At 34.7% G+C, this 25,111-nt stretch overlaps 1 protein-coding gene across 1 annotated transcript in view; it reads right to left on the bottom strand.

The window, feature by feature from the left end:
* LOC150097115 (uncharacterized) overlaps positions 1 to 25,111 on the bottom strand; it is a 242,470-nt gene that overhangs the window by 39,388 nt on the left and 177,971 nt on the right. The window contains exons 12-13 of the mRNA XM_090407473.1: positions 19,426 to 19,487; positions 5,363 to 5,422 (exon numbers count right to left, since the gene is read on the bottom strand). Coding sequence (XP_090263599.1) covers positions 5,363 to 5,422; positions 19,426 to 19,487 — 122 coding nt within the window. The remainder of the gene's footprint in view (positions 1 to 5,362; positions 5,423 to 19,425; positions 19,488 to 25,111) is intronic.

Here is a 25,111-nt window from a genome sequence, read left to right as displayed (position 1 = left end):
TCTAAAAAAAAAAAAAAAAAGCGAGCACCTCTTTATAAGGCCTTGATATGCCCACATCTGGATTATTGTGCTCAGGTCTGGTCTCCTTGGTTTCTTGGGGATGTGGAAGCGGTGGAGAGGATTCAAAGGCGAGTGAACAAGATGGTGAGTGGCCCGTGGAATGTGCCCTATGAGGATAGACTGAAGGTGTGTGGATTGCAGAAGTTGGTTGAAAGGAGAAAAAGAGGGGATATGATAGAAACGTTTAAGTTGCTTAAAGGATTTTATAGGATAGACGAGGGGAAATGTTTCAGCAATTGGCTAGAGGGACCAGAACAAAGTCATCCCTGGAAGTTGAATAAAGGTATGGTCAGTAGGGGTGTGAGGACTAGATTTTTTGCTTGGAGAGTGGTGAATGAGTGGAATGGGTTGCCAGAGTCAGTTGTGAGTGCTTTTTCTATTAATGGGTTGAAGGAGAAGTATGACAGATTGTGTGGATAGATTGGGTATTCCACGATGAGTCTTTGAATTCCATGGAGTTCAAAGACTCATCGTGGAATAATAATCGTGGTATAATAATAATAATAATACTTGAGAAGAAATTAAGAAAAATTGTGGAAGAAACTTTGGGAAAGAACATACAGGCCAAATAGTGTTTTTCAGGATCAGATTTTCACAAAGAGTTGCAAAGTCACATAGAAATAAAACAACGATCTGTATTCAATTTTTGTATATCTAGAATAGACATGTGACAAGGTATCAAGAGTATAGTTGTTCAAAATGCTTTGATTAGATGTGTGAGTAGGACATTTTATTGACCTATACACAACCTATATATGAGTTGTAAGTCATCAATTAGAACTGAAAAAGGAAGATAGATTGATGAAAAAATCAGGTGTGAGACAAGGGTGCATGCTATTTCCATTGTTATTCAAAATCTATGTTTTGTTTTTTTTATATTCCTCCCACGCACAAAAGACAGAAGAGCCTATAGCAAACAAATGTCATGTGTGGGAAGAGTCAGGAGTAAAGTAATCCATGAATATTGCCTGGTTGGCCGAGTGGATAGCGAATCCACTCTCCAGCTAAAAGGCTGAGGGTTCGAACCATGCCGTGAGCATGGATGTTTGTGATTGTCTGTGGAAATACCAGTGATGGTCGGTGGTAGATGGTGTTTGTGTAGTTAAGGTCAGCTGGTGATTGAATGTTGGAGACGGAGTTGTAGAGCAGGTGCCCTCCCTCAATGAGTCCTTGGACTCCTTGGAGGTGTCAAATAATAATAATAATAATAATAAAAATATTCTTCTTGAACTATTAGACACTGCAGTTCTTTGGAAATGTTTCATGAGGGAGGCTGTTCTACAGAACTGAGCTGGAAGGAATGAAAAAAGATTGAAAGAAGAAGAAGAATGAAAGATATAGTCCAGTCGCATACCCTCCAACTTATGCTGTTTGTAAAAGAGGGTGAGTGACTGACAAGTATCAAAAAGTAGTATATGGATATGTGAAAGAATGATCTGAGTAGGTTGAAACTGTGGGCATGTATAAATAGATATCAGCTCAGTGTAGCTTTACGCACTTGGATGTGATCAGATCTTCAGTGGCATATCACATTGGTGTGTATGGAGGGCAGAGGACAAATTATCCTATAAGAAACTGATCAGACTAGGAAATTTGGAGGTTTAGTCATCTAGCAAAGATGGCAAATACAACCCAGAAGATAACACAACGTTAAAACGAACACTGAACTGTAAGGATAAGGAAGCCATTTTGACTTTAGTCGCTTTATATGATCTCACCTATCAGATGTACACAGATCTAGTTTCCTGGTTTTCAAAGTTATGCAGATACAACAGAGAGGAAGTATTAGGATTGTGAAATAAAGATTAAGAGAAGGTGTAGACTGCAGACAACACTAGTAAACCGAGCAAAAAGAAGCGATCAGCAAGAGACCTACAACTTCTGAAAGGGTCATATAGTATACTGGAATGGAATTTTTCATTTTACAGAAGACAGGAGATGACATCCTTGGAAGGTGAAAATAATGTGGTCAAGACATGGGCAATATCTAGATTTTTTTGACATACACAGAGTGGTATATGGTTGGAATAACTTACCTTTTTAGGTAGAGAGTGCAAGCAGTATGAATGAAGTTAAGAAAAAGTATGACAGCTGTTGTGAATGATGAGTATCTTTTCTCGAGGAAAACCTGACCTAAAGGTCTCTAATAACACGTGGTGTGACCATTTAATTCCAGGAATGCGCCTGTAAAAAACCTACTTTCGGAACTATATATTACATAATACTACTTAATACTAACAGTCTTTCTTTTTAAATTTACTATGATGGAGCATGGTGGTTTTTTCCCCAGGAGATTCAAATAGAGAGCACATCATCTGCATATCTTAGCCAAATATCTCAGTCCCTCTCAAATCTTCTATCTGGCTAAGATATGTAAATGATGCAATTTCTATTTAGCCTCATGGCCCAGACGCATTAAATTCCTTCCTCAGTCACCTCAATAGCCTACATTCAAGAATCCAGTTTATGATGGAAAAGGAAAATAACAATAGTCTACTCTTCCTAGACACCTTAGTAACACACCTTCATAATGGTAATCTTTCCTTCACTATATATAGAAAACCCACTAACACAGGTAGATGCATTCACAAACTTTCCCATCACCACCCCTCTCAACATTATGGTATTATTAAAACTCTAACCATTAGAACCTAGAACCTATAATCTTTGTTCCAGTGGAACCTCTCTTTCAGCCAAACTCAACCACATACACAACACCTTCCTTTCCAATGGCTACAGTGATTACAGAATTCAAAAATAATCATTCCCCACCCCAATTCCTTGACCAATTCTTCAGAATGATTTCAGAAATGCCATCACTATTCCCTACATCCGTGGCACATCAGAAAAAAATAGTAAGGTCTTTTAAAGAGTACAACCTCTACACAGCTTTCAAGCCCTACTGGAAACTTGCTACCCTTATCTGATCAACTCCCTCCTCTCTCAGTGCCTGGAGTATATAAAGTACCCTGTTCCTGCAATTTGGCTTACTTCGGGCAGACGGGTAGATCAGCAACCATCCATTTAGAACAGGGGGTCTCCAAACTATGGCCTGCGATATGATTTTATCTGGCCTGCCAATTGGACTAATTTTTCAATAAGAATCGAAAAAAAAAAATCACGGGGTGTTGATAGATTTCAAATACATTAATTAAAATTGTGTTCAAAATATATCCCCGAATAGCAAAAAATAACTTCTTTTAAAATTTAAAAGAAGTCAAAACGAAATAAAAAAGTTACATCCGAATAAACTTTTTTATCAACAAAAAAATTTATTTCACCCGAAATACGAACACTTAAAAAAGTTGGTAAAAACACAGTTAAATTGAACTAATGGGCAAAAAATGAAATAAAAACAAAATTTCCCGATCTCTATTCATTGACAAAAACTCGAAGTTATATACGAAATTTAAAAAAAGTTACATGTAAATTGTTGGTGTGTATTCGGTTGAAAAACTAACGACTAGCAAAAATTTGCTGATAGTGTTCGTTGTCATTAATATACGATAATTTAATCTCACATACTCTGTAATCAGTTTTTATCTGCTTTCGATAAAACTCGTATATCTAGTTCTAGAGTTTTTTATTACTACAGCCCGCTGAACAGTGCTGAAGCACCCAATGTGGCCCTCACAGCAAAAAAAGTTTGGAGACCATTGGTTTAGAAGAACACAAATTGTACATCTGCAATCATTACTATGGTCAATCTGATTTGCAGACTATGTATTGGATACAACCACAGGATCTTCTTGAAAAAACCACCATGCTCCAACACCGTAAATTTAAAAAGGAAATACTGTTTTTAGAATCTGCAGTGGAACTCAGAAATCAACCAAATTTAAATAAATATGGATGCATAAAACTTCTCAAAATTTATAAAACAATAATTGTCAGAGGTCCCACTTTACATCATAGGCCACCTACATATGCCATAGAGTTCACACTACCTAAATAGGACTTGAGTCACCCACATGTTTCATTTAGTATTGCGTTGTCTTCATGTGTGTGTGTTACAAGAGTTATTTGCAATCCTAAAGATGTCTCAGTGACTGAGACAAAATATTGGAAGCATTAAAATTAGTTTTTAATCCTTTTCTAGTGCTGTAAATATTCCATTAAACCTCCAACATGACAATACATACTTTTGTATTGTTATTTCTTTTGGTATTGTATTGTATTGTTTTGTATTGTTATCCTCTCCATTAAAATCTGGACACATCTTTATGTTAGAATGTGGTATTTATAACAGTTAAATAATTTTTAAACAATTTCCTCAAAAATCATTATTATTACTATTATTTGCTTTACTCTTTTCTCCAAATTTTCCACAAGCATTTCTATATGTTTGGTAGCCATTTCTCACTCTGTTGTTTAGATCTTCAACAAGAAACAGCTTTTCTTTCTTATTTATGTCAGGTGCTCTCTCTCTAATAACTAGACAAATTCCTCAAGTTCTTTAGTAGAATCTTCTGTGCAACCATAAGCACAAATAAATTTCATTGTCCAATTCTCTACTTGGAAATATGTCAGCATTACTCTACTTGAAACTATCTACTGTTTAAGTTTATCTTAGTGTTTAGTAACGAATGCTATAGCTACCACTTCCTTTCTCTGAACACTATTGCCTGAACATAACATCCTGCAGTTATTATTTATCCGAGTCTCATTTATCGCAGTCTAATTCTTCTGTAAGTTCCATTTCCTTATGTTGATGGTAACTTCCACTTCTGCTGATGTTAAGCTTTATAATTGACTTTTTCACTATTTGCTTTAGTTCTCTGGAGGAAAAAAAAAAAAGAAAAAAAAAGAAAAAAAAAAGCAGGGACTTTGTTTAACTAGGTTGATGACCCAGCTAGCATGACAAAATTTCATCATGTTGCACCATTATTTTGTTCAAGGCTTAAGCTTATAATGTAATTTTGTCCACTAAGTCTCAAATTGTGAGACTATCCTCATTCATTCAGTATTCAATATTAATATTCAGTATCATGTTTATTATTAGTTATTTTATCTTCATCTGTTTCATAAATCTTTAGTTTATAAAACAAAACCAATGAGCTTTCAAAATATAAACATAAAAATCAGGGGGAAAAAGGATGAAAATTAGCAGAAAAGATATATAAATGATTTAAGTATCACTTAAATAATAATCCAATACACAGATTTTTAGTATATTAACTTTTTCTTACTGTAATAAAGAAATTTTTAAAGTGGAGATGGTATAACAAAAACACAAACGTTTGTTTTTCATTTATAAAGCATGTACACATCTGAGAGGTTCTGAATATTTATGAATATTTACCTAGTCCTCTGGATGCAATATCAGTTGCGACTAGAATAGGAATTACACCATCTCTGAAATCTACAGAATGAGAAATATAAAACACATTTTTCTGATTTCATGATATTAATAATTAATTCATAAATACCCAATTAAAATATAAAATATAATAATACAATACATCTAAAAATTTTTGTTTTAGCGTTTTTCAGAGATATCACCCTTCAATCCCTCACCCATTTAATGTCTGTAATGTGTTATGGTTGAATCCAAATTAAAGTTTAGACACTGATAGAGACACTATTAAAGCTCAAACTCCTGTAACACCACATCTCAAAAGTAGATATTCTTTTCCAACAGACTTCATTAGATTCCATGTCTCACATTAATAAGTTATGGTTGGAAAAACAGCTGCAACCAGAGTCCTCAACTTTGTTCCTGTGAAGATTGATTCATCCTTCCAGATTGTAGACAAGTCTCTGATTATTGTTTTAGCTATTCCTAATCTTCTTCTGAACAGCAATTCTTCACATTAATAATGAATCCAGGTATTTGAACTTGCTGACTTCCTCAATTCTTTCTCCATTAATGTATACTTGTTTCTCAGGAGCTTCCATGTTTGTATTTCCTCACTACATGAAATGGTGGATGGTTCCTTATCTACATTCTTTATCTATCTCGTAACTTTCTGATCAAAACCAAGGTTCTACAAAAGTCTTGTCTCTCACCTATTTTCTTTCTCCTATTTATCAATGACCTAATCCAGTGATCACCAGGCCAATCCACAGTTTTGATAATAGCTTACTGCATGCTTCCTCCTCATTCTTCATTTGGATTTAGATAACCTTGTCAATTTTAATGCTATCAAACCATGATTCTACTTTATTTTCCACAAAAAAAAAACCACTTTTTTCCTTTCTGCCTTACTTTTGATCTGCAAAGATGAAATTTCTCTTCTTGAAATTACACCAACATCAAATCTTTTATGGCATAAACATATTACAATTATTGCCTCCTTAGCATCAAAATTAGGATTTCTTTTTCTATTCGAGACTTTGCCTCAAAACAGTCATATAGAGCACTGGTCATTCTCATATTTGGGATTGTGTCCCTAACAAGTCCCTAGAAATACTCAATTCAGTACAGAAAAAAGTAATTTGATTAATGAGCCATCACTTACCAATTCATTGGTATTTAGTTTCTGCTGCATGCATCTTCTATAAAATCCTCCTTAGTTATTGATCATCTGCACTAGCATCAAAAATTCTCTCATTCAATAAATCCAATAAAATGCATGTAGCAGCTACATCAATATCCCCCTCCTTTTCAGTTCAGCTCCAAACTTACAAAATGAATTTCTTCTTCATCATTCCTTCTACTGCTATCCTCCAGAACAGTCATTCCTCATGTGTTTCTCAAAGAATACAATACACAGATCTTCATATTAAATGTGAAGAAGTTCAATTTCCTGTATAATATATATCATAATCTTTTCATCTCAAAGTGTATCACAACCTTATACTTCACCACAATAAACTACTGTCAACCATTATCCTTTGCACCACACTGTCAATATATTCAAGTCATGATAAAGGATATTTACAATGCTTTTATTAACCATCATCTTCCCCAGTACTGGATCATCAGCAAACAAATGGATATTCCTCTTGTATCATTCCCTATATCATTAATGTATTATTAAACAGCTAAGGCAACAGGGCCCTACTAAACCATTGGTCATCTGCATTTTTCTTGAATTCTACTCTGATGTCTGTCTAATAAGGAAGTGTTGATAAGAAAGATATCAACTGAAAGCATTTTTTTTTTTTTTTTTTGTAATCTTTGAACAATACAGTCATGATTACTATCGATATAACAAAGTATAAAATAGTCCTAGATAAAGTTGCTATATCAATGCTATTCCAAAGAAATTTACTTTCTCACAGAAATGTCTTCATGAGGATATTCAGCTGTATGCAGTTGATGCAAAGTTGGGAAGAACTATGACGATCAGAGCAGACGTTGTGGCCTTACAAGAAGAATTGATATCTTTAATACTCAGCACAACACTATACACATTGAATTTCAATTTAAAATTTTATTTGAATTTGTAATTCTTAGAAATTTTAGTGGCATTCTCTCACAGATTTTATAGTTGAAAGAGTAATGGATTATTAATTGTCTGTATTCCTTATCATCAACAACAATGAATACAAGTTTTTATTAGGAACTAATAGTATTTGGTTAAAGATTGTTATGTTTTAATCATTTTCGAACAGTTTATTTTTAAGACTAATATATTTTTTCTCATCCATTTGGAAATGTTTCATACTATTCCATAGCATGATATTATATAACGAACATTGATATCAGAAACTTATTATCATTATTATTATTAACGAATTGTTACCAGACCTCTCTAAGTTAAAATGCTCCTTGTGAAGTCTTCATCACATGTTCATTAAACTGTTTCTTAAACTTGTTTGCTGTTTTCATACATCCGATGTATCCACCATTCTCCATCAAATCACTTTTCCCCATCTGGTGTATAACTTCCAGAAATGGGCAATGCCTCTGTCTCCTTCCAATCTATGAAACTATCTCTTTTACATTAATCTGGTACAATTTTCCCCTCCATCACCAACTTATGTCTCAAAATCTCTTTGTCTCTTTGAAAACTGAGCAACCAAATCTCTACACACAATCAAAATGCAGCTTGATCAAAGCCTGTATGAAACTATTCTTTTTATTTCTACATGTTAACATTCTCCTCATCATTACCATAATCTGTGTTGTCCTCACAACACAGTCCTTTTCTCCTCCATATCCTTCAAATATATTTCAATCAAAAGAAATGGTATTCACACTCATCTGCTATGTGCCACCATATACTGCCCTCTACATTATGTCCATCCATCATTCTCTCATATATCTCACCAGCTTTGTGTGCCTCTTCATTTCCTCCAACTTACTAATATGACTCTGTTTTGGTATTGTGCTAAACACTTTTGCAAGGGCCATCAATATCAGGGTATAACCATTTCACCTTATCTAACTCAGCTGTCACTTTACAGTATTAAGTGAGTAAATTACTAAGACAACCCTTTGGAAGCTAAGCTGTTCCTTTTAAAGTATATTTCTATCCACATATTCCTGAATTCTATCCTTAACTACCACTACTGAGATAATAAGTAATCTATAATTTTAACTGCAGTACTAGAACCTCTTCATGCAATGGAACTATTCTGCCCGCTTTCTACTTACTGGATACTCTACTGGTAGTACTTAAACAGTCAGGTTTAAGGAAAGGGACAGCCATTTCTCTTGTATTTTCCTGTAAACATAGTCTGATATCTCATCTAATCTCATGGCTATATTGACACATCAATCCCTGCATTATCTATACTTGGATGATACACATTTGCAAAACAATTCAGCTACTACTTTTGCTTCTGTCACCTCCTTACCATCATCATCATCATTCATTAAAGTTATCCATCATAATCATCCTTCTCCTGCTCATAGTGAAAGAAACTCTGGAATTTATTTTGACCTGCTTTTCAATCTTATTTTGCCTTTCCTATGCTAGTATACTTGTCTGTGCTTTGTATAGCTAATGTATCTGCTGATCACATTCTCTTTATATACCTTTCTATAACATTTTTTTTTTCAGTGCCTGGTTAATGAGGTCAATCAGATTCCTTTAAATCCAATTTCATTTACCTCCCTAACTACAGTTATGGAATCTGATTCTGCTTTCTTTAATACTCCAAACCATTTCCCAGTGTCTAATATTAGTTTCTTAAGTCATAGTACCACTCCAAGATGGATCCAAAGTTTGTCATAATCACCAGTTCTGTAGTCACACATATACCTCCAAATACCCTTTTAGTTAAGAATGCATGATCACCTTCTCAATTAGAGGCTAGTTGGTTACTTTAATTAAAGATAAATTCTCTGATGCTAATCACCAGATCCAATACTCTCAAATTTTAGATACCATCCATTACACTCTGTTTCAGGTAATTATCTCTCAATAACTGCATAAATTCTATTTCCTCCTTCCAGTATATTCTCTCCCCCCAACCATAATAATGATTACTTGACCTGTGATTACTTCATAATACATGTCATCTAGAGCTACTTTTTTTGTCCTATCTAAACATTGTCATATCTAACATTTCATTGTGTCAAAGCACTTCTGACTGAACAAATCCACCTAGATCTTGATCTTTCTCGGGATCTCTTTCCTGTCATCTTGGTATCAAACACCTGTTTTGCTAAATTTTCATCCCCCATATTGTTTAAGTGGCCATATCACGTTACATTGTCTCTGCTCACACATTCTTAAGTGATAACAATGTCAAGTTTAACAGTTTATTATCATTCCCATCACGTACACAAGATATTTATACTGTATTATACAAATCAAGTTGTACAATTCAATGTACAGTATTATACAATACAATTCAATGTACAATATTAGACAATACTGTTTAAGTTTTACAATTCAATGTACAATAAAATACAATACAGTTCAAGTATTACAATCATTTTCTGTTGGTAATTACACTCATTTTTGGCTATTTATTTTGTTACAGTTAATAAATGTTTCCTCATATATACAAATAGAGTAAAATGCATTTCAGATAGTTTTCGTAGTTTATAATAAGTCACTGGTTTTAGTGATAAAGTAAGTTAGTTTGTGTATTTATGTGTAACCAAGGGCCATAGCCATACTGGTTACTAGAGAATTAAATTAGTTTGAAATAGTCACTACGAGTCCAGTGACTGTATCTATGAGAGCTCATCTTACACAGTTTGATTTGATGTACTACTAAGTTCCTTTCTAATATCATCATCATTATTAATATGATTCTGCATTGTTTCCATCTGTTCACTCCCCTAATTTTTCTTGGAACTCTGACATCTAGTCTTAGATCAAGTGCATTATTTTTAACCCAACTTTGAGATACACAAATTAAAATGGTTTAAAGTCTTGTATACTGCTAGTTTCATGTTTTGGCTAATTCTCGCTTATTTTTCTTTCCAGCTTTGCTTATTCTGTTGTCTATTTCCAAATTTAATTCTCATCTTCACTGAGACTTGTGCCCAAATAGCTGAAATATTTTATTTGTTCTATAGATTTTCCATTGAAAATGCAGTTGAAGTTTTCTATGTTCCTGCCTATTTTCAGAGTTGAAAGATTAAAAGATTAAAGATGTGCATCCTTGTTGCTAATTTTCATACTAAATCTGTTACAGCTGTTATTCAATTTAGTTAGAGAATCCTGGAGACTTGCACTGGATGTATTTAGATGTACATCATCTGCACAAAGATAAGAGGAAAGTTTGACATTCCAGTTCTAATATCAAGCCTAATGCCAATTTCTTTCATAATGTGATCTGCATAGATGATAAATAAGAGTGGAGATAATGTGCATCCTTGTCTTATCCTTGATTTTACATTAAACCATCTTCCTGCATTTCCTTCAATTCTACCTGCTGACCTACAACTTAAATATAGACCATGTATTGCTCAATATAATATCTCATTTATCCCATATAACTGTAATGTTTTGAAAAGCTTTTCTCTGGGCACCTTGTCGTATGCCTTTTCCAGATCTGCAAAACTTAAGTTTTGCAGATCCTTATCACATTCCTATGATTTCTCAGCTACTTTGTTGTAAAGTGAATAAAAGATGCTTGCATAACTCTTACCTGAAACATTTAGTAGAGAAATTGCTCTGTAATTCTGTTGTCTATTTCCAAATGTAATTATTCTCTTCAATAAAAACTGTGCCTAAATAGCTGAAATATTCAGGCACAGTTTTTCTATAAAAAAGGAAATTCAGCTTTATTTCCTTTTTCACAGATGGGAACTATGAGAGCTCTACTCCAATCATCTGGAATTGAATCCTCTGACCAGGCTCTCCAATTATGCAGTGTAATCATTACAAAACTTTTATACTCCCATACTTAAGCATTTTCGTCTAATACTCCTGTTTGCATTTCTCTTAAAAATTTTCTACTACTGTTCTGTCACTCCTTGTTTCAGTTACCAGTTTTTCAAAGTAATTACTCCACACAATTAGGATACCCTTATCTTCAGTTTTTGCATCATCTTTATCATCTTTGATTCTTTTAGAGTTCTCTTTTCTCCATTTCTAAGCTTTTTTTTCAATAGCCTTCAGAACATTTTGCCATCTTACTGATATTTATCTTTCACATTCTTAATGAAGTCTTCCCATGACTTTTGTTTAGCTACGTTTACACATAACTTAGAATAACAAAGAATACAGCATGCTGTATTCTTTTAGGTCATCTGCCAATTTATTTGTTAGGAACTTTCAGTATGCTCTCTTCTTTTCCAAGACTTCTTCTTTAACATCCTATGTCCACCATAGCATGCTGATTTTTTTCCCCTTGGAGATAATTTAGCTAATTAATGATCCCACTCTCACATAACCACTTCAATCCCTCTCAAACAGAGGTTTAGTTTCTGCTTTGCGCCTCTTCTACACGGATACTTTCATGGACAGTGCTCTGCTGAATTGGCCATTATTATTTCTCCACTCTCCTCCAAAATCATTAAAACAAGAGCCACTGCTAACCAACATCTTTTTACAGTCAATCTAAACTCAATGAAGCAACTTCACTGCCTCCTCTTTTATTCTATCTACTTCTGCCCTCAGCTGTTCAAGCAAATGTGAACAGATTCCTCCTTTCTTCAATTCCTCTTGGCCACACACAGCACTAGTGTGTTATAGATGTTGTGGCTTTTCGTGGGTGGACCATATATATATATACAGGGTTAGCCTAAAAGAAATAGACACTTTCAAAGTTTTACAGAAAGAAGAGTTTTAATAGCATGGCTGAAATACTTACATGGGTTGAAGAGTATGTCCTGAAGTTTACATGGGTAAATTACAAGTGTTTTATGTGTGACCCTTTCGTAACGCAACAAATATTTCTGATGTAACAAACAAATTTCAATTTATAAAGTGTTTAAATTGTCTATTTCTTTTAGGTATATAAAGGTATATAATCCTGTATATAAAGAAAAATAAATAAAAAAAAAAAAAAAAAACCTCACCACCAAACTTCCCACTCCACTCCAAACTGAATAAGTCAATGTTTTCTTCAGAGCTTGCCACTGGGACTCCAAGGTTTGTTTCATGTTTTTCAACTGTTTCATTTTTACTTCAATTAATGTTTTCATAGCTGAGTCTACAGTTTTTCTGTAAAAGCTGCTTAATTTTATTTCTTTTTAAAAATTTTCTTATATACTGTTCTTTTTTTTTTTTATCCTGCTTAACACTAAGTAACAGTCACTTCCAATTTCAAATCCTTTGTACACGCTTGTATCCTGAACAAGCATGAAGATATCACTATCAACAATGACATAGTCAATGAAGCTTTTCTTATTTCTTGTGTCGTCTCTCTGAGTGAACTTCTCCACACTTTTATGCTGGAACATGATGTTAGTAATGATTAATCCATATTCTGAGCAGAAATCCAGCAATAATAACATGCTGTTATTATTAGCTTTGCCTTTTCCCAAAATGTTCCTATAAGCCTGGTGGGATTCATTTCCTACTCTGCTGTTTAGATCTCCAAAAAGTACCACTTTTTCTATTTCTTTTATGTCAGCTGCCTGCTCTAGTAATTTGAAAAATTCCTTCATTTCTTCCTTAGGAAGGAGTATTGAATGCTATCAATACTCCTTCCTTTCCTTGATCGTTATTACTAGGATATAAAATCCTACATACGTTTAGTAAGATCTCACCTGTTTTTGTCTTGTTTGTCTCAGTAATGCCAGCTATGTCTATGTAATACTTTTCTAGTTCTTCTGCAAGTCCTTTCCATTAATACTCCTTATATTGATGGTTTCTATCATGGAGTTTTTTTCAAGTATTCGACTTTCATTATTTGCCCTGGTTCCCTGATGAAAATAGTGGGACCTTGTTTATTGTGGTTTAAGCCAACAGAGAGAGAGCACAATTTGAAGGCTAAGTCCCAAATTGCCAGCCCATCCTCATTTGTTCAGTACCCAGTAGATACCTACTAATGGAGTGCAGCATGTAAAAGTGAGGATTGGACATTAGGTCAGAAGTCTAATGGTGGTCCTCCACATTCCTTAAAGGTGACATAGAGGTCTCCTCCCAGCTACTTTAGAATAGATGAAAATAATTTTAACAGATGCATAATTTTTGCCTCAGTATCTAAGGCATCTTCAGTACTTTGACAATGGAGTGCAAATTAAAATGCAAATAACAGAATTTTTTTTAAATCCCTACTACAGTGAATCTGCAACTCTACTAGTGACTGTCTTATACAAAAATTCAGTTTAGTAGTCTTTCAGGTTATTAGTTTACTGTGTGACTACCTCTAGTAATATTACAAACAACAAGGATAAATTGGTAGTAAATTTATTAAGCTATCCTCATACTCAGGATGAGATCTAATATATATATTAGCCAATGGCCACAAATATGCAGTTTCTTTGAGTAAGTTCATTATTACAAATTTTTTGCACCTTATAGAAAAAGGCCTATGTTCAGTTCCTTTTAAAACCAAAGCCTACTTTCAAACATCCATGATTCTCTTCAAAGCAATGCTACCATCTTCTAGCCACCTTCAGATTTAAAGCTCTTACTTCTCTAAAGAAAACACCAATCTTATTGTTACCAGAACTAACAATGGCAAGTAGTCAATATGAAATAGGAGAGAATGTTTCAGAAAGATTTCCTTAATGCTACTTATCATTCCCTCTTATCTGATTCTACCAGCCAAATTAATAATTTAATAAACCGACTGATAACATCTCGGAAAATCTTTTATGCTCATCCACCCAAATTATATGGCCTTCCTAAGATCAATAAGCCAGGTGTTCCATTAAAACATTTATTAGATTGCATCAGGCCCTACATAGAAGGTTTCAAAATATCTGTTTAGATTATTATCTTCCTTCACTGGAATATCTGCTTCTCATATTAAGAACTTTTTGGATTTTAAACTAAAATTTGTGATCTTTGTTCAGGCCATTCATATATTATGATGTCGATATCATACCTTTTTTTCACAAATATTCCTTTGACAGTATTAATTTACTTAAACAAGATTTTCCCTGGACATTATCAAATTCAAACTTCTTGATATTGTTATCCATTCCAGGACAAATTATATCAGCAGACTGAAGGTATATCTATGAGTAGTCTCTCTCTCCTATACTTGCCAACGTAATACATGGAGGGTTTCAAATATTGTCTCCTTAATAACAATTCTCCTAAACCTACAGTACTGGACAGATATGCTGATGATATATTTGAGATATAGAAGATTCTCCACCACATCTGGAACTCTCAAAAATAAATATGATTTAATATAATAAACTCAAAAATAAATATGATTCTTCATAGAACTCAGTTTATCAGTGGAGCAAAAAAACAATCAGTTACCTTTGGTTTATTGATTCTTCATCAGTCAGATGTAGTTTGTAATTTTCAGTTTTTTGAAAGGAAACACAATGCTGATTGTTATATCTCATCATCATCCCAGTCAATTATTTCAAATCTGCCTTTTCAAGAAATAGTTTTTAACGAGTAATCATTAAAAGACTCATTAAAGGAGTAATAAATAAATCATTAAAAGAGGGGTGCTTAAGGGTCAAAGCTGTATACTGAGAGGAGACCTCCACATAGCTTTTAAAGGAATGCGGAGAACCGACCAGGGCTTCTGACCTAATGTCCAATCCTCACCTTCTCGTGGTGCACCCTGTTCAGCATCTACTTGGATACTGAATGAACGAGGATGGGCTGGTAATTTGGGATTTAGCCGACCAAATTGTATTCTTATTGGTTAAACCAAAATAAAAAATGATGGTACAACATGACAAAATTTCATGCCGGCTAGGGCGTCGCCCGGTTAAACAAGGCCCCTGTTGTTTTCGCCAGGGAACCAGGGCGAACGGCGAAAAGTCAGCTACTGGAACAAATCTGAAAACAAACCCCAACTCAAAATCACCAGAGTTAAGGATCGGTACTATCAACATAAGATAGTATCCATTTCTTTGCCTGAATGGCAAAGAAATGGAGCTAGCTGAGGAATTAGATAAGTACCAGATCGACATAATAGGGGTGACTGAAACAAAAAAGACCAAAACTGGTGAGATCTTTCTGAGCAATAAATACAAAATGTTATATTCAGGCAATGATACTCAAGAAAAAGAAGGAGTAGCCATAGTATTCAACACAAAATACGAGGCTAATCTTATTGAATGGCAGTCAGTCTCAAGTAGAGTAATGTGGGCAAATATGAGAATGGGAAACTGGACAATGAGACTTATTTCTGCCTATGGTCCCACAGAAGGTTCTACTAAGGTAGAAGTGCAGGAATTTTTTCAGGCTTTAGAAAAAGCAACTGACACAATGAAAAATGAAAAGTTGGTCCTTGTTGGGGATCTAAATAGCAGAGTAGGAAATGATTGTGAGACATACAAAAATATTTTGGGAAAATTTGGAGAAAAGAGCAAAGCTAATAATAATGGCAAATATCTGTTGGATTTCTGCTCAGGACATGGACTGGTTATTACTAACACCATGTTCCAACATAAAAATGTGCACAAATTCACATGGAGAGAAGAGGCAAGGAATAAGAAAAGTCTCACTGACTATGTTATTGTTGATAGTGATGTTTTCTCCCTGTTGCAGGGCACCAGAGTGTACAGAGGATTTGAAATTGGAAGCGATCACTATTTAGTCTTGAGCAGGATAAAACTGAATTTCATATTGAAAAGAATAACATGTAAGAAAGTTTTAAAGCGAATAAAAGTTGAGCAGCTCTCAGATGTGAACTGTAGACTAAAATACACAAAGATTATTGAAGAAAAAATGAAAGAGTTTGGGAACAGGAATCAAACCTTGGAGATTCAGTGGCAAACTCTGAAGAAAACATTGATTGATTCTGCCAGAGAGGCATGTGGTGAGGTTGTCTGTAAGGATAAAAATATCAGAACTCCCTGGTGGACACAGGAAGTTAAAGAGACAGTGAAGGAAAAGAAGAAAGCATATCAAAAGTTCCTGTCAAATAAGTCAGCTTGTGCTCTTAGAGAATATAGAGACAAATGCAAGAATACTAAACACTGCGTAAAACTAGCTAAACAAAAGTCATGGGAGGACTTTGGTAAGAATATAGAAAATAAATATCAAGAGGGTGGCAAAATATTCTGGAGGTTGTTGAAGAAGCTTAGGAATGGAGGAAAGAATGCTGTAAAAGGAATTAGAGATGATAAAGGTGACATGAAAACGCGAGAAAAAGATATCCTTGAAGTATGGATTGAAAAACTGCTAAATGAAACAAGCAGTGATGGCAGCACAGTGGTCAAAAACACTCAACAGGCATACATTCAGGAATACATATCCATACTTGAAGTAGAAAAAGCCATCAAAGGCTTGAAATGTGGAAAGGCAGCAGGAGTAGATGATATTCGACCAGAAATGCTGAAGTATGGTGGTATAAGAGTCTTACAGTGGCTGCATTGCATAGTTCAGAAAGCTTGGACAGAGGGACGAATTCCCGATGATTGGAATAGAGCTCTCATAGTACCCATATATAAAAATTGAAATAAAACTGAATGTGAGAATTACAGAGGCATTTCCCTACTGAGTGTTCCTGGCAAGATCTATGCAAGTATACTTGAGAAACGGTTGAGAAGAATTGTAGAAGAAAAGCTTGGTGAAGAACAAGCTGGATTCAGGCCAAATAGAGGCTGTCAGGATCAGATCTTCACTTTATGACAAATAGTCGAGAAAGCATGGGAATATAACAAAGATCTGTATTTAAGTTTTGTCGATTTGGAAAAGGCATATGACAAGGTGCCAAGAGAGAAGCTATTCGATATGCTGCAGTTCTATGGTGTCAATGGGGCATTATAACAAGCAATACTTAGTCTTTATTTGAGTTGTAAGTCAACAGTTAAAATTGAAGGAAGTACAGGAAGATGGTTTAATGTTAAATCTGGTGTGAGACAAGGATGTCCCCCTCTGTTATTCATTATCTATATGGATCACATTATGAAGGAAAGTGGTATTAAACATGATATCAAAATTGGAGATGTTAATGTCAGCTCTTTGCTTTATGCGGATGATGTTATACTTCTAAATAAATCCGCTACAAGTCTGCAAGATTCTCTGACTAAATTGAATAGCTGTTGTAATAGATATGGTATGAAGGTCAGCAATAAAAAGACAAAGACAATGAAAATAGGCAGAATCATTGAAAATGTCAACTGTGTTGTGAATGGAGAACCTGTGAAACAAGTAAAACATTTCAGCTATTTAGGCACGATTTTTACTGAAGATGGTAAATTAGATATAGAAATAGACAACAGAATCAGCAAAGCTGGTATGGTGGGAAGTCAATTGAATAAATTCATATGGAATAAGAAAGAAATTAGTCGTAACACTAAATTAGCTGTGTACAAGACAGTGTTCAAACCAGTTTTAACTTATGGATCTGAGAGCTGGGTCAGAAGTAAAACAGTTGACCAAAGACTAGAGACCACGGATATGAGAGTCCTGAGAAAGATTATAATTGTGAACAGATGGCATCTATGGCAATATCATATTAAAAACGAGGATATTAGGAAAGAGCTTGACATTGTCAGCATCCGGGAATGCATTAGCAGAGCTAATCTCAGGTGGTATGGTCACTTAAACAGAATGGGCGAGGAAAGATTAGCAAAACAAGTGTTCTCTGCCAGGTTGGCAGGAAAACGACCCAGAGGAAGACCGAGATATACATGGATTGATACGGTTCAATCTGCCTTAGACGATAGAAATATAAGATCTGATAATGTTGGAGTCTTGATAAGTAACAGACTGATTTGGAGGAAAATTGTATATAGGAAATTAATAATGGTGTAATTTTTTTCATGTAGTACTATCATATCCTGTACACCCCTTGAGGGTACATGGCAGGAATTTGATGATGATGATGATGATAAAAAAAAAGTTGAAAGGATTAAGATATACTTTTTTTTTACTAAACTAAAGAGCCAAAAGGCTTCAATTTGGCAATGCAAAAGTATATAAATTAAGTGGATATTAAATCCAACATAATTTTAGAGCCGAATACAGAAACTATAAAAGTTTCATATATGAAAGTTGATCAGAGAGCTTGCGAGAATACACTTGCCACCATACTACGAGTTGCCCTAACCAAACCTAACTGGTCCATTTTAATTAGGTTTCACTGATCTGACAGCTGTTTCAAACTCATTGGTTTTCGTCAGAGATCAGGCAGAAACCTAAGAGAACAAAAACTCTCAGTACTAAGGAACTTGAAGCAATGGAGATGTGTATTTTCCGTAAGCGAACTCTCAGTCAGTGCATAATGTATTTACTAAAATAAAGAGCCAAAAGGTTTCAATTTGGCAATGTAAAAGTATATAAATTAAGTGGATATTAAATCCAACATAATTTCAGAGCTGAATACAAAAAGTATAAAAGTTTTATATTTGAAAGTTGATCAGAGAGCTTGCGGAAACACACTCGCAACCATACTACAAGTTGCCCTAGCTGAACCTAATCGCAAGCACTCACACCGAAGCACCATTATATTCACCTACTATCGGTCCATTTTAATAAAGTTTTATAGTTTCTGATTTCGGCTCTGAAATTATGTTGGATTTTATATCCACTTAATTTATATACTTAAGATATACTTTTATTTTATCCAACTATTAAAATACTTGAACTGGCAAGATTAATATAATAATGGAGAATATCTGAATTTCTGGTATCATATTTATATTTTATATACATTTTCTTTTTAAGATTTTTGTTTTTTTAATAATAACAATTAATGTTGAGTTCATTATTATTAAAAACAGATTGAAATGTAAATTATTAAGTAAATTGAAAAATATATTTGTCAAAAATTTTTCCTATTTTTGGAAGAGGAGAAATTAAATTCTGCAAAATAATCATTTAAAATAATCCCCCCCCCTTTCACCAGCTTACGGATGAATAAAATATAATTAACACACATTACCACATATAAAATATAATTAACACACGTTACCTTGTAGAGCTGTGTCCCGCTGCCTCTGAGTTTTATCTCCATGAATACTCACAGCTTGCCAACTATACATAAAAATCATATTTAGATTTTGACAGAATCATGCTGAATGCAAATATCAAAAAATAAAATCTTAATAACAATTAATTCCAGCCTGGTTAGCTAGGAGTCTGAACCTGGCAGTGGTTATAGATGTTTGTAACTGCCTTTACACAAGAGATCAATTTCATTGCCCAGAAACCATCTGCTTAATAGAAGCCCACAGTGGTTTGAAAAAGCTTCCATATTTGTTCTCTAAAGTAAGGTTTCAGGATTATGTACAAAATAAAATAAAAATACAAAAAATGTATTTTATAGGTTTACAACCTATAGTGCATTAATTATGTACAAAATAAAATAAAAATACAAAAAATAAACAAAATTAATAAAAATAGAAAAAAATCCTTAGTCAAAACATAGTATTAATGCACTATAGGTTTACAACCTTTCATGTGTCAGAGTCACAATAATAAGCAATAGGTCACATAACGAGCAATTTTTATGAATTTTATTAAGTCTTTCACTCATATTCACTTGGTTGCCAAGTGGATGATATATTAGCTTTTGACTGCAAGTGCAAATCCTCCATAGGCAAAAATGATTTAAGTGGTAGATGAATTTTATTGCCCAGTATGAGACTACCACTCCACTTATCAGAGTGGAGTGGTAGTCTCATACATTCTCCAGACTGACTCTTACATTGCCCACCCACCATATATATATTAATATAAGTTTACAGCCTTCTGAATATGATTCATGAAAAACACATCAAATTGCTATTTAACATTCACACTAGGTCATGTGTTCTCGTGTAGTACAGCAGAGGCAGGGGCTTTGCTGACCATTCATCTACTTTCAGCATAAACACATACTTTAAGGAATTAATTTCAATTTTTGTAGTATTTCTGTATACTAAGTTATTTTTATGTGAAAAAAAAAAAAAAAACATAAGCAATATCAACCTTCTTTATGTAAATTACATCCAAAATTTATTATAAGCAAAATACATTACTTCTGAGATATGATCAAATTATATTTTAAATTTTTACAGCCAAGCCATTCCTATCTTCCCATGGTATGGCATGTTTCCACAAACAGGGCTCTTGCAGGGAGAGTATTGCCATCTTAAATGCATACCACCTCTAGTTGGAAGTGGTGTTTCCCTAAACGATGAACAAAATCTACTACCTAGAGGGCTAGGTGGCAGATGTCTTTCATTTCATGGTGAAACACCACTGCCCAACTTTTTGGAGGCATGAAGTAGCCTTTGCCATGTTTCATCTATAGAGATAGGGTTTTCTAATTTCTGTACCCCCCCCTATTTTTTTGTTGAACATACAGTGTGGGCAAAGACTTCCCTGTTCTTGCTTTCCAGTTTCAAATCTTTTAATCAAGGATCCAGTACCTCTTCCCTTTAGAGTACAGCAGTTTCCACAGGCTGGTAGTAATACACAGGACTGAACCTGATGGTAATTCTTCAGGAGGCTTCCTGATCAGCTAGTAAATTATCCTGCTAATTATTTTGTGAAGTTGTGCCTGGAGGGAGTCCAAGTAAGCAGCTTGCAAAGGACACCTGAGGCCATAAATTAAAGAAATTATATACTTGGTTAACTATTTTCAGTATTTTCAGCACTAGGGCAACTCGTATATAGAAGGTATTGAATTCACATCACTTGCCTTAGTATCCCATAATGCAAAGCACATATCCTTGCAAACATGTATAATTGCTGTGCATTATGGGAAGGATCACTACCCAGACCAGTTTTGACCTTTATTGAGGTCTCTTCAGCGGGAGCTATCAGTGCGGATTTAACACAAATTGTTCACCAACCCACAAGATTTTAGATAATCGTTTTCATTATCTGTATAAAGTTCTTCACCCTCCTGCTCTTTAAACTTCCCATAATTCTTTTTTTACTCATGTCCTTGATCAGCAATGTAAAAAATCTTCCACAAAAAAAAAGTCAAAAAAAAAAATCAGGATGAATCTGCATCAGACCTCTTATTAGTTTTTAACTCCAACTCTTGCATACAGTTAAAGAGCTCCTCCTTCTCTATCAAGGCAGAACTCCTACCATTTCACAAACTATCCACAGTACGCCTCCTCTTAAATTTCGGCAGGTGGACATTAGAAATACATCAGTAACCTTGATACTAATAAGTTTCTGGCCCTAATAGTATTCCTCCTGTTATACTAAATGCATGTGCTCCAGAGCCCACACCTGTCCTGCATCTTTAAACTCTCATATTCATCCAGCATCTACCCTGCAGTCCGGAAACAGGTTTCTGTCCTATTCTGAAAAAGGAAGATACAAGTCAATTCAAACTATCCTCCTATTGCTCTGACCTCAATACTCCGAAAAATAATGGAGAAAAAAAAAAGGTCATCAAGAGCCAACTGCTTCACTACTTAAAGACTCACCAATTATTTAATGATCATCAACAAGGATTTCTGCAACTCTCATTCCACATTGCAAGCTCCTCTCTGGCCATTCATTGAGAATTTTTCAATGAATGCTGGTGTATCCTGAGATACACCCTTTGGTGCTGTCAGCTACACTCTTCCTCCTATACATAAATGATCCCCCCCCCCTTCCTGGGATCTAATACTATTCACAGCCTTGCTGAAGATGGTACTTTCCACTCCTCATTTTAATTTTCAAAACCTTGCATTGTTCGGTAACTCATGTTTTAAGATCTTGTTTAACCAATCTCAAGTGGGGTAAAGATAACCCAGTGTATTTTAATGCCACTAAAACATAGTCCTATCTCTTTTCTAGGAAGAAAGTTCATGTCCCTCTCTCCCTGACTTTTGACAATATTCCAGGATCAGCTTTCTCTCCTAGGGTTAACTCTCACATCTAATCTGTCCTGGCATAAACACATCAGGCCTATAACTTATTCAACCTCTAAAAAACTTTCTATTCTTTTCAAAACATTACCAATTCCCTACAGTTGCTTTCCCATAATCCTCTAAATTATAAATTAAACATGCCAAGAAATTATATTCTTGTTTAATCCTTTATCCAAGTGTTAGCAAACAAAGTTTGGGCGTGAAGTAACTTCACTACTGGGCAACTCATATACAGAGGCTAATGACTTCATATCATGATGACTGAGGAAAATGTCTCTTATTGAGAATGAACTGCTCAATGACAGATGGCTGAAGCTCAAATAAATCTTTGAGGTTGAGGCTTTCTATAACAACCATCTTCCTCATCATTCATGAAAAGCTTCAATATGATGAAGGTCAGTGAAAGGTGGGTGACCTGACTTCTCTCTTCAATTCAGTAGGAGCATCATGTGACCTGTTCCTGCAAGTTTTTAGAGCTTTGTCAAAGGAATGGGAGAGAGAAGTGCTGGAATCAACTGTCACCAGGGATAAAACCATGGTTCTTTTATAATCCTCTTTCCAAAAGGAAATCCATGGTGTGGTGCAAACGGAGAAGCACCACTGAGAAAAGCCAAGGTCACTCAGCCCACCAAGAAGATAATGGCAACAATCTTTTGGGATTGCCAGGGAATTCTCTTGATTAACTTCAAGGAAAGGAATACCACCGTGAATGCAGAACATTATGCTTCACTCCTGTACAAACTGTGATGCCATAAAAGAGAAGAGATGAGGAATGCTGTGTCATGGTGTTCGTATGCTTCATGACAATGCTCCAGTCCATATGGCTATTGTTGCGAAGGCCTCAGTGAAAGACTGACTTCTGTGAGAGTGAACACCTACCCTACAGCCCAGATCTAGTGCCCAGTGACTACTACCTCTTCTCGAAACTGAAGAAAGACCTTCAAGGAAGAAAATCTTCAGATGACAATGAGGTGAATGATGCAGTTTTAGGCCATTTTGCAGACAACAGTACAGACAATTTTTTCAAAGACAAAAATGTTAATTCAAAGATGTGAAAAGTGTATTGAAGTAAAGGGAGGTTATGTTAAAAAGAGACAGTTGTTTTCTTTCTATCACCTCTAAAAGTTGGTCAGGCCAGAAACTTATGGAACCACCCTTTTGTGTATGTGTGTAGATATATATGATATAACTGATTTATACGGCTGAGACACATATTTTTTAAAAAAAGTGTTTCTAATTTTTATCTCTTGGCTTATAGTCATTTAATCTATTTTAAAAAAAAAAAATATATATATATATATATATATATATTTTTAATATATATATATATATCAGGGGTATCGCTAGGTGTGCAGTGCACACCCATAGAATAGCAATATCACTGATATTATATTTTTGCATTTATTCCTGTTAAAGACTCCCCTAATTGTTTCCTAGTTTTGTGTGATTTCTAAAATTAAAAACAATATACTAATGTTTTATGAAGAGCACACTTTCTGATGTGTAAACAATGCATTGCATTTGCATTAATAGCCTAGCTGTGTGGCCACAAATACGGACACCTTTGAATAGACGTACGTATAGCACAGCAGGTCAAATTCTTAGCGTTCCAGTGGTTTTAAACCACCCAGAAGGTGAGTCAGGGTGTGCACTGAGACAATAGCACACAGAAATCAGTGACTGTGATTGGTCATTGTGTCAACCAATCCAATTGTCCAATTGAACATTGTCATTTGTAATGAGTTTCTGTTTTTGTTTTCTGAGTTTCATCCGTTTTACATGCGTGAAGTGTGAACTTTATGTTCACACATCACGCACATGATGTGTTTAGGACACCAATATAGACAAGTTTTTAATATATAATTTTCTATAAATAAATTATAACTTTTTGGCCCATATTTACAATGGGAAACAGCATTGACAATCTACTGAATGTTCTGTTTTCTGCCAGAGCTTTTGTGGATTATATGATTGCAGTCGTAATCATACGACTGCAATCATATAATCCACATGTAGATAGGATAAGGAGACAGAAAATAACATCCAAAAAAAGATATGTCCAAATTCTCCTCCTATATTATTCTTCATATATTAGTTTTATAACAGTTCAGTAATGCTTCCATTTCCAATAAAATTGTAAAAAAAATGGGCACTCCTAAACCAAAGTAGTCCATATTAGCCATTAAAATAATAGTTATAATGTATAATATACTGAGTGATTATAAAATAACGTCAAGTGTTCAGAGCCCTCTAGCGAGTAATGTATTGGACGAAACACATCAATATTCGGTAGATGTACACAGTGGAACATGAGGATTCAATTTAACGAAAACAAAGAGCCAAATGTCGCCACAGGGGAAATTTTGGCACTGCCAAATTAATTTTAGTAGGTGTGACTAATGAATGACTAAATGGCAAATGAGAGACAGCACACATCAATGTCATGACGTTTATTGTTACTTACAAATGAGGTTCAATATGACCACCATTCTGATGTTCCAGGAACTGCATACGGTGCACGACATTTTCCACAGTGGCTCGCAACATATCGGATTTGATTTGTCTCACGTGTAACGTTATTCAATCTTTCAAAGTTGGAATATCGGGTACATGTCCTTGATACCCAATGCTTTTAAGAAATCCCCACAGCCAAAAGTCACATGGATTGATATCAGGCGATCTCGGTGGCCATGGCAGGGGAAATGCACGACTAATGATTCTTCTGTCAGAGAAATGTTGTCGTAAAACACGCTGTACTGAAGTCCATTGTGGGGTGGTGCACCATCCTGCATGAAG

Source organism: Typopeltis vanoorti, chromosome 17, assembly GCF_054136105.1.
Source record: "Typopeltis vanoorti isolate ZY-2024b chromosome 17, IOZ_Tvanoo_1.0, whole genome shotgun sequence".
Lineage (NCBI taxonomy): Eukaryota > Metazoa > Arthropoda > Arachnida > Uropygi > Thelyphonidae > Typopeltis > Typopeltis vanoorti.
The sequence above is the reverse complement of the archived record's forward strand: the minus strand, read 5'-3'. Positions and strand labels throughout refer to the sequence as shown.